This window comes from Schistosoma mansoni, chromosome W (assembly GCF_000237925.1).
Source record: "Schistosoma mansoni strain Puerto Rico chromosome W, complete genome".
NCBI lineage: Eukaryota > Metazoa > Platyhelminthes > Trematoda > Strigeidida > Schistosomatidae > Schistosoma > Schistosoma mansoni.
In genome coordinates, this window is record NC_031502.1 from 42039477 (window position 1) to 42050994 (window position 11518).

The following is an 11518-nucleotide window of genomic DNA, read 5'->3' on the forward strand; positions in this document are numbered from 1 at the left end:
TGAATATGTTTAAATGTGTGTATTTTTTGTGTGCAATTACTTTATAATTTTGTACAGAAGTGACTGCACCAATTCGTGTTTAAAGTTAACAATGAAAACTAAAAGGTGATAGCACATATGTGTATCTGACATCAAATCATTTATTTATCAAGAGACATATCAAGAAACATAATATTATTTTGAATGGATTCTTTATCTTATCAAAATGTATTTTATTAATTTGTATGCTTTTATACTTGTAAATATTTCACTGTTTTCTTTTGTTTTTGTATATTTAATTAACTTCCCTATACTGAAACCGACTTTTCTGTGTATAGGTTTTGTTCCTCAAATTGTCAAGTGAAGCACACATCACTCGATTTCATCAGCAGACATTTTCTGTGCTTAGCGTGACTGGAACAAAACGTCATTGTATATTGAAACGTAACACTATAACTCAGTATCAATAGCTTCATTATATTATAGAGGAATATTATCCTCGAGCTAACTCTCGATAAAATATAATACTATATTATCTTGCTTTTCTCGTTATTTTTAATATTAAATGAATATATCAATATTCAAAATGATCTAATCTAGTTATGTTTATGGCTCTGAAGTACACCAATAATAAGTTGACGGGTTATTGAATCGACAATATCAAAAACCAAATACTAACTCAACTCTTTAAGAAATATCAACTTCTGTATATGGCTTCAAACCTCAGTCAACCAAGTTATTGCTAAATCTAAGAGTAGTAGTATACCTGAGGTGTGGTGCTTCACGTCTATTACAGCAAGTTACACAATCAGTCTCCATTTTTAAATATACAGTTAGCAATCCAGTTTAATTGTTCCTTTATTTGTTTCTTCCAGGTGCTCGGAGGGTCGTTTATTGAACTATTTTTTATTCAGTAATATTTTCAACCACTGCTACCCTTCTCGTAGTGTATGTACGACATTTTCTAATCATGAGGTATACTTAGTCTCTCAGTTCCAACGGCTATGTGAACGAGCTCCTGTACACCGATCAGTCTGAGCTTTCATAATATCTTTGGCGTTAAGTAGGTAACTCCTTCCTAAGAGTTTGACGACTTGTAGTTCCATTAGTGTGTATACTACTCACCTTAAAAAAACATGGTAACGGACTGGATTTTGCTCTCTGGTTAAATGGAAACTGAAGGATAGGAAAAGTCTCTAGTTTCTTTATAATCAAAATTAAAACAGTTCGGACATCCCATCTTGACCAGAAAGACCAAGCATATAGTTGCCCACGCAGAGAATGTGCATGCCGAGGTAGGATAACATGATCTCCAGACAGCAGTGAAATATGTTAGCAACCTAAACTAAAGGTTTAAAAAACATCAGTTGGTATGGGAAGCTTTTACTAAATTAAAAGATAGAAACATCCCTATGAGTTTCAATTATGAGTGCGAGAGCTTATATGTAAACTCACATGCCATGTCAAATTGTATTCTCAATGTTTAGTCTTTTTCGTCGTCATAAGTAATAAAATTATTTCGACTCTTGTTATCCATTATGGTGATTTCACCTCGTCTTGCTGATATAATATGGCAGCCTAGGCCATTGCATATTAGTGTCACGCTCTCCATCGAATTTAGCTTACAGTCTAGTTATCATATATAGTATCGAGAAACGACAGCGAGAGATTCAAATGATGGATCGCTATTTTAAACCAATCAAAAAGACACGGTTATATAATTGGCAGTCATCAAGCACAAATCTCATCTTCATTCATGGATGGTGGGCGTCATCCAAGAATTATATTTCTCGACGTAGCTACCCATGGACTTAAGACACCCAATCTGTCGGTGGCTCACCGGAGGTGACTAAATCCCTAGTTATAGTAACTATAGCACGCAAAACTACAAACACATTATATCTAACACTACTAATAACTATCCCATCAGGAAATTCTTATACAAACCATCAGCATATAAATCGGCTGTCAAACTGAAGCCCAAAACAGGTGTCGCGACGCATTAATAGGTGCGATTTCCTGAAACTCGGCAAGCGTTAATTCTTGAAATGACTGGTCGGAAAGTAGTGTTTCAGTCTCGTTGCTAAGAAACTCCCCGCAAAAGTTCAAGACGTTTATGCAGCAAACATCTTAATTCACGTTTTCGAAATAAAAAGTCCAGAAAATTTACCAGTTAGGAGAGTTAATGTGTGTTATTTATACTAAACCACGCCGTGATGCTCTGTTGATTGACATAAGAACATGCTTAGATTGATCAGCTAAACCCATGATATCAGTTCATGAAGTCATTGGACTTTATGACAAGTTATGGATAAAAAAGCAAGATCCCATCCCCTCATGCTAACCGTACAAGTAGGCGCTCCTGGTACGAATGTGACTACGTTCGATCCTAATCATTACACTATGTACACCACTCACATCTCCATTCCACTGATTCCTCCGAGTGTTTCATTGCTGGTGGGAAACACACTGTTATTTTCCTGCTAGCCGTGCTAACATCAGGTTTGGTAACTTGGACCAATACACATTGATGAATACAAGTTCTGTCACTTTCGCGTCATTCAGAAACAAAATAACCGGACCCATCCATCTCAGGACGAGGCCATTTCTTCCACATATATAAGAAACCAATACATCAGTTAGATGAAAGGTAGGCCTAACTCACTTATTTGGTCAAAAGACTGACCTGACATTAAGTTACGAATCTTCACTACTTTTTTCAAGAATGATTTTCAAAATACTGTTGATGTTTGAAGAACTCGTCCTTAAGAATCAGTTAAACTGTCCATTGCTAAGAAACTAGATCCATCATCGCAAAAGGAATATTTAACTCATTTGTACAGATGGAGAACTGAATTACAGTTCATCAGTAGTTTTGATTGTGAACCACAGAAACATGCCATACATCCATCCATATTAAGACTTTCCGAAGATATAGTTGGACCCATTCGCTATACAATCTGAATCAGTGTTCCAACGTCAGCGGCCAGTTCAAATAAGCTGTATTTGATTTCGTATTTAGTGGGGGCGTTCATAAAGTCGACCACTCAGCAACTTCAGATCACTTAAACAGGATTTCTTAACATAAATGAGGTGCTGAGTTGGAGGGTAAAAGCACACAGAGTGGGAATAAAAGAACCATGTACTGTAAAGCAAAATCTGTATGTTACCAGGTGGTAGTGAATATGGTGAAAACGAAGCAGAAACAATTTCTTCGATGGTTAGAATCATATTTGTGTGAGCTGGGATACTGCATGGATGTCTAAATCGAAGCGGATATTTTCCGGTCTTCTGATCGCCTTCAGCAGCGGCTAGCATGTTCAGGATGGGTTTCTCTCTCTTAATGTAAAATGTTACTTCAGGACTGGTGCGGGTCAAGGCCTAAATTAGTGATAGGGAGTGAAGTAGTTGGGTGTATCGATCAATTTACTTATCATGGAAGTCTCATCAATCCCAGTGGATTGATGTATAATAAAATCTCGGCACGGATTTAGGAAGTGCGACTGGGGTTCCTTAACTTGCGCCGTGTTGTGGATGTATGTCTGGTGACCAAAGAGCGTATATATTGTACAGCTATCCGTCCAACTGTACTTTATAGCTGTGTCTGTTAATATAGAAAACATGCTCAGGCTGCAGAGTCTTGATCAGACGAGTCTTTAAAGAAGTGCTCACGTTTCATCGAATGACCGAGTGAGCAATATCGACGTTAAGCTTAGGGTATGTGGAAAGGGTGGCAAGTCGGTTGGCGTGGTTCATTCACTAAGGTGGTTGGGATATATGTTGCATAATCCTAACCACTGCCTAACTTGATGGATGATGCTTACTAGAACAGTATATTGGAAGACTAGGAGCAGCCTAACCAAAACGTGACAACAATCCATGAAGTCATTGAATACCGATCTGAGCCGAAGTGATAGATACAGAATACCTCGTTAAGGTCCGCATGACAGCCGTGATCAGTGGTTGGAGACTTTTGGTGGAATGTTCCACAACCGGTTACAATGTCGCAGATGCATTTACTCTATCTTCCTTACGATCATGAATCCCAGCATCTCTTCATAAATATTTTTCTATTCTGTCTTTTCTAACCATATTTATAAGGTGTAGACACTCTTTTATTATTGCTAGTAAATTATTTTGATATTTTTCATCTCGTCGTACTAATATAGCATGGAAACTTGGGGTAACGCATTATTGTGCCAGGTTCTATGTTGATGATCTTTGTTTGTTTATGAATAGCTCAAACTAAAATGTTCGGGGCTATATCTGAATAAATTATTTCAATAATATAATAAGACAAATGTAAAATCTACTTCCGAAAGGATTTTAACTATATAATAACTCAGTTTTTGACCAAAATATCTTTCCAAACGTAAAAACGAACTGATTAGAAATGTTCAGTATTTATTTGAAAAAGGAATATACAATACAATTATTGGTCAGTAAAAAAAGTTCACTTGAAATGTAGTTACACGTGCAAAAACCCCATGAATCTAAATGTAGAACCAATAAAAACTAGTCAAGAGACGCTAATATGTTGTACATAAATTATAACTCTTCCGACTGGTGTAATTCTGAAATAAAATAAGCAAGAAATAATATCAATAATAATAATAATAATATCAATAATATTAAACATCAATTACTTTCATGTATCAATAAGAAAAAGAACACCAAGCTTGTAGGAATTAATTAAAAAACGACTATTTATAAGTGTACGGAGTTGTTTCAGTGACTAGGACACCCTAAACTTCCAAAAGGTTTATGGATTAGACTTATATTTCAACCATCGATTATTAAAATTACAGACGAACTACCTGGTTTATGCCTTACAACTATGAATGCAAAATTAATTTAAACAGAGAAGCAACAACAACTTTTGTGGAATAAAGTGGATTCATTCTATTTCACAGTTTTTCATCAGCTGCATACAACTTTAAGTTACAAAGATTGATATAATTATTAACAAGTGTTTGATATGCTTTAGTTTATGAAGTTTAGATAGACGTTCGACACGTAACTAAAATCAATATAACAGGACACAAAGCGTATGAATAAACATAGACCGATATGTTGCAAAATAATAATCCAGAGTAGGATAGGTGTAGAAAAAGAAATGACTGATTCAGTACAACATAAGCAAATTATTCATATATAATAATGACTGCTGGGCGATACATGCATTAAGCTTTATAGGTCTATACAATAAGGTAAAAATTAACAATGAAATATAATTTTCTAAGTCCTGAGTTACTATACATTGCTTGTAAATATTTGATCACCTATCTACACTTTGAAATCGAAAGAGACAATTAATTGACAATTTGGCAAGTGGATGGTGGGAAGAAACGTACAAAAAACACAATATTTTTAGGATTAATTTCAACTGATTATTTTTTTAGTTTAAGGGAATACTAACTTCTTTAAGTTAAACGTTGAAAAAACTTGTAATGGTCCTGTATCAAGTAAATTATTGCATTTAGGGGTTTACTTCACTGATAGATAATCTTTAAAGCCACACTGGGTATCCATGAGAATACGAGTTTACAAATTTGTATGATGTTGAAAGCACATTAAAAAATTATGGTGGTTACGAGTCTACAAAATTGATCCTTGACTACTAATAATGTCACAAACATTCGTGCATTCTAGAAACTTTTAGGGGGTAATGCTGAACACGTATAAAAGGTTTTGTATGATATCAACAGTATTTTGAAAATGCAAGGAGACAATCTTAGTTCAAACCTGGTGAATGTTTGGGTTGATTTGGAGATTTTTCATTCAAGCACCCTGAAAAACAAAATATGCCAATTCGTTAGTTTACCGAAAGATTAAGTCGCAGGAGCAAAACTAAGACTAGCAGATCGGTTAAACGTACACGTTGAAACTTGGTATAGTGCCACTGATTTAAGAAAATGATAAGAAAAAAATCAATAAACTGAGCCAACTGATCCCCGTACTACATTGGAATTTTCTCCAAGTCCATTATTACTGGGTTTTTTCTTAGTGACTTCATATTGTCGACATAGTTTCACGTTGAAAGTTTAATACAATGGTGTGCAGCACTTTACCTTATGGTAAACTCAAGCCGCAAAAGTTTTGTCATATTTAAAGTTATCACGAACATGGTCAAAAACACACTTAACACACAATTTAGAAACAATTTAGATAACGCGTGATACCATTTTACCCCGTGACTACTTGACTTAGTTATTGTTTCAAAAGTTGATTTGAAGTATCATGTCACGAATATGTTTAAAGTGAAATCTTAGCTTTTCGCCTGAAATTTATTCATACCGAACGAATCAACAACATTTGAAAATATGTCTTGATGGCAACTCGAACCGATGTACGTACGTACGAAGTTCTACGTTGTAACCGACTGACTGACTTGATGAACAGCAGTCATGTTTTTAATCGAGTCTGTCGTATTATTTTGTTAAAGGGAAATGTTGTATTGTGGCGTGAAGGAAATGCTAAGTTATTGTTATCGAAAGATTTTAGTGGTCACGATTGGCAACTGCATGGAGTGAGCAGTATGTGAAACGCGAGTTAACCAGACGAAAATATGGATTTATGTACTTAAAGGCAAGTTTTCCATCGTGGGTTTATAGCAGTCGGTAAGTCTAGCACGAATTAATGAAATAACTTTAACTTGATATCTGTAAGAAAATGTTTACTTAGCATTATATACAAACCTTTCATGATGAGCTGGTACTTACAGGTGATTTTTATTTTGTAAAAAAAGATAACTTTGGATTTCCAAATTTTGTAGAAATCTACATAAGTGAAGTTTAGTGGTTTCTAAATGTTACAAAAGCGTGTAATATATGGTAGTTTATTTACTCACTCAAGTTCCGAACCTTTCCTTGACCAACATGATTTTGGCAGCGACATAATATCCCTTTCTTTCACACAATATACGTAGTTAATAATTTGGTGATTTCGTGCATTTGATTTAGAACTCGGTGGCATTAAACGAAACTAGGTCATATTTCACTGACCGGGGAATTTATCATTTTACTTGAAATATAAAGTAAAAGTGCATACTCAACTCCATAAAAGGTTATATAAATGTCACATATGAGAAACATTTTGTTGAGACTGATCATCACGAATAAACAAAAAATTCACGTTTAAGAAAAAGTGCTAACCTTGAGAAGATTTGTCTAGAACATTTTCACGGCAAAGGTAATCATAAAGATTTATATCTTGATTGCTGTAAAACCATTCTTCTATAATGTCTTGGTATTCATTGACAAGTGGGATACACTTCTAAATTAAGCACTACTCAGTAGACTTACCTCCTTGAATAAGGTTGTTACTTCTACTGATGGTTTATCCCACAGCTCAAAAGGGACATCCAGCTTCACATCAACGCCACGGTTTCTATCAAGATTAAGGAAGCATTAAAAGAGACATACACCAGTTCCGTAAGGGATTTCATCGTCTGGGGTGTACCTTTATCAAATCTGCTACTGTCTTGACGCTCTTTATGAACTTTGTATTGAAGTAACCTGCTGCAAATAGGAGGATCTTCCAGAACTTCATAAAGTCTAAGTTCTCTAATAAGTGATAAAGTAAACCAAGGTAAAGACCAACGATGTTTCATATTTAACCTTCTTTGAATCCCCTTGGACAGATCTCACGTTCAGAGCATCACTTGACTTGGTTTCTTGAAGACGAGACAGAATTTCTGTTACAAGTAACTTGCAAACTACACTTTAGACCAAATCAGTGCCCAACCTTCACATTTAGATGGTAAGATGACATCATTCACAATTTCCCCTCTAACAAACGTAAGAAAGACCAGCAAGGAGAAGAGATGTAAAATCATGACAAAAACACTGCTTTTCTATCAATTATAAAACCGCTTGGGACGGTTAAATCAGAGATTATAGTGTGTATAGCTGGTGCTAGGAGTCTAACAAGCTGACATAAGACTGAAAAATAACAGAAAAAAAAAGTCAACAACTTACAAAGCATACGGAGACATAAATAAAAGCATTAATACAAGCCCACAAAACCACACATGAAAGTCTAGAACATACTTGAAACCAACTAGTGAAATAAGATGATACATTATTTTTTTGGGAACGAATCCAGACTTTTTTTATTAATCAGGAACCATAAATCTAGATATTAGTCGAAAAGGTCTAAATATGCAGTCGTGCTGCAGAAATGTTCCGAACAGAATAATACTATTCTGGTTCATAACGACACAAAATAGTGTAGTTATTAGCTATATGAAAACTTAAGTAGCATTTTCTTAGGAAACAAAGTGTTACATTACAGGATTTTCTTAATGCGCGTGGAAATTTAAGGAAAAGTTCCCACTTTACGGTGATTTCAGATAAATTTTAAGCAATAATCCAAAGACTGGGCTAATTATAGATTTCTGCCACATTTTCTTAGAACCCATTCATAGACTTGATCAGGACTGTTCCGAAATTGGTCAATTTCGTCTTAAAGTTGGGTGCTTGAGTACTTTAAATTCTGGACCAAGTCTGGGTTAAGACTCCATGGTTTCACCGAAAGATCTGTGGTAAGTTCGGGTGTAGCCTATGCTTTATCATGGACGGGCGGATGATGTACGTAACATTTCAAAACTAGCTTTCTGATCCTTCTCTGTAGTAGATAGAACTATCTGGCAAAGATTACTGTAAGTCTTACGTAACGTGACAATAATCATACAGAAATACAACCGCACTAGGCCGGCTGATTTACAACGCATTTCTTAATTTGTTGATGTGTACCGTCTGATCGGATGTACATCCAATTCATAAGTAACGTACGTTGCTTCGAACATACGTGGGAAGTGTATGACTTTTCATATTGTTATCAATATAATCCGATTATTGTCTAGTAATGAAAGTATAATACCACCACGGAGAACCAGGCCCTTTGTCGTTATTTTGAGAAAGTGACTGGTTATAAATGTAAAGAAGGAAATTAGTACAACCCACCCCATCATCTTGTGTAAACCTTGAACTTGGTATCGTTCCCGCCAAAGGAGTTAGCGTTCTTTATGTTTTCGTTTAGCTTCATAGGTATGAAGACATGATGAAGTGTATCTTCAATTCAAGAACCTCTGTATTAGGTGGAAAAATATATCATCTGCTTATTCATATTTCAGGAGCCTGAAGGAACGTTAACTGAAAAATGGGTTTCAATCTAAAATTTATTAAGCAGATGTAAGGAAATATTTGCTCCTCGGGATTTGCATCTATGAAGCTGGAGTGTGTTATTCGTTACTGAGGAACATCACCCTTGTTGCGTTTTTAATAGAAACCAGCGGATTAAGTAATTTGGTTAATGATGGAAGTGGTCTGAGAGTAGCGCTTCAAGTAATCCCTCTTGGTAACTACAGAACTAAAGTAGCTGCCCAGTTTTCTTTTGAAAGATTTAAAAAGGATCTCATTAATACAGCTTATGGTAATGAGTTACATAACTTCTTGTTTTGAACAGCTAAGAATTTTGTACGATTTTTAATGAGAGTTCTTTCCTGTTCTAATGTAATGGATGCCCTCTTGAGAGTAAATTGTTGCTGAAACTTATTAGCGGTCTCTTCGGGTAGAGAAAGCCATGTGAGTTGTGACACATCTTGGCCACATCTCTCCTGATTCTCCTGTATTGCTTGTCAGTGTAGCGGTAAATGAATCCCCGAAATCCATAGCTCTGTAAGTCTTCGACATTTGATGCTGACCGCACAAGTTTGAATGGACTCATCTACCGAAATGCATGTTTCTTGTGAGACCTTTAACAGGCCAATTTCGTGGAAATGCGGTATCCATCAATTTGAACGATACCGCGAAAAAAGCATCCTTCGCAGTTAAGGAACTAATCTCCAAAACAACCGTGCTCGCACACCAGGACACAGAAGCAACCATTATTATCGCAGTAGACTCATGCGGCTCAGCAATCGGAGGAGTCTTGCAACAATGGGTTGACCACACCTGACAACCTTTGGAATTCTTCTTGAGACGGTTGCTAAACACTGAATCAAGGTACAGCACTTTCGGTAGGGAACTCCTGGCTACGTATTGTGCTGTAGGAAACTTTCAACACTATCGAAGGCCGGGAATTCACCCTGTGCACCAATCAAAATCCTCTTACTTTCTCTTTTAGTTCATCTTCAGACAAGTACTCACCTCGAGAGTCTCGACAACTGGACTATATTCCGCAGTTTGTTTCAGATATACAACACATTTATGGAGCAAACAGTGAAGTTGCAGACGCCTTGTCCCATATAACTGCCAAGACATCAGCCTTACCAAACTCGTCCATTTTCAAGAAGAAGACACTGATCTTCAGCAGTTATCTTCGACAACCCTGAAACTACATGTAAAAAACGGTTGGGGACAGGTAAAAAACTTACGATGTGACACATCTACAGGTAGGGAACGTCCAATTGTGCCGAGACTCTATTGGCACGTCGCCTTCAATACGTTGCACAAACCTTATCCAGGTGTTCGTGCAATCATCAAGATCATAGCAGAACAATTTTTACTGGCCTGGTATGAATAGAGAAATGAGGGAGTGGGCACACTCCTGTGTAAGCAGTCAGAAATCTAAGGTGGATAGGCACAAAAAATGTCCCTTTGGCTCGTTTACAACTCCCGATGCTCGTTTCAACTATGTTCATCCGGATTTTGTTCAAATGGATACTCTTGTCTCTTAACATGTGTGGACCGTTTCAGTCACCATGGTAGTGAGGGTAATTACTCTGTTTGTTACTTTTCGACTGTCTCAACTTTTGGTGACTAAATTCGTCCTTCCTTCAGTTCTGAAAGGAAAGACAGTAACCGGACTTTTACATCATCAAGATTGCTTTCCTACTTCTCAGACGTAGATTCCAGGGAACAAACAGTTTGACGGTTATGCCTAAGTTCAAAGTTTATACTCTTTCTTGATCTACCCGTTGTTCACGTTATCTTAAAGTCGGTTTGCAACCAAGTCCAGATGTCATTTGCCAGAATGTTCAGGTTTTAGGCCAGGAGACAAAGCATAATTTTACACTCTTTATCTTATTGTATTGTGCATTTTGGAAGTTCGGTGAGTTGTGATAAATCACCATGCTTATTTTACATAATAACATTGTGAAGAGATATGATAGCAAAAAGATTATTCGTTAATTGATCACCAAGTAAGTTCCCTGGCTTTCAGTGCTGATCGGCTTTTCTATTGGCTAATAAATATCAAGTCGCCGCTCAACTGGGTAGCATTAATAGTTTACATGAAATGATATAGAGAAGCACTGTCATTCAAAATAAAATGTAATTACACATCATGGTCCGACACTCCTTACTTTTCTAGATTGTACGCACAGCATTTTCAGCATGTAGTAACAAATATTCGCACTAAGGCAGTGATTTTTCAGTATTCAATAGTGATATTGTTCTTCGGCTAGCAAAAATATCACGTATACACTTGTAGCCTGTTCCTCTTGATTCCTCTACATGTACAATATGTTGATCATTTTGAGTACGTTGGAGATGGTACTAATTGTGTTTTATTTTAGTTTTTGTTTTGCTTACGC

General features: G+C 36.2%; 1 protein-coding gene across 4 annotated transcripts; it reads right to left on the reverse strand.

Annotated features, from left to right (window-relative positions):
• Window positions 1–4368: 4368 nt before the first annotated feature.
• Smp_060190.1 (ctg4a-related) lies at window positions 4369–7889 on the reverse strand (the record flags this gene model as incomplete). 4 transcript variants are annotated; one of them, XM_018789754.1, is made up of 8 exons in its annotated part: window positions 4369–4553; window positions 5725–5769; window positions 6830–7002; window positions 7134–7251; window positions 7284–7368; window positions 7404–7544; window positions 7582–7696; window positions 7726–7889. In XM_018789754.1, 6 exons carry the CDS (start codon window positions 7814–7816, stop codon window positions 6995–6997), a joined length of 558 nt encoding a protein of 185 aa, XP_018655165.1. The 4 variants fall into 4 exon arrangements, with proteins under 4 accessions (XP_018655165.1, XP_018655163.1, XP_018655164.1 ...); XM_018789751.1 differs by lacking the exon at window positions 6830–7002 and having other exon boundaries at window positions 4528–4553; window positions 7726–7816; XM_018789752.1 differs by lacking the exon at window positions 6830–7002 and having other exon boundaries at window positions 7404–7696.
• Window positions 7890–11518: the final 3629 nt, after the last annotated feature.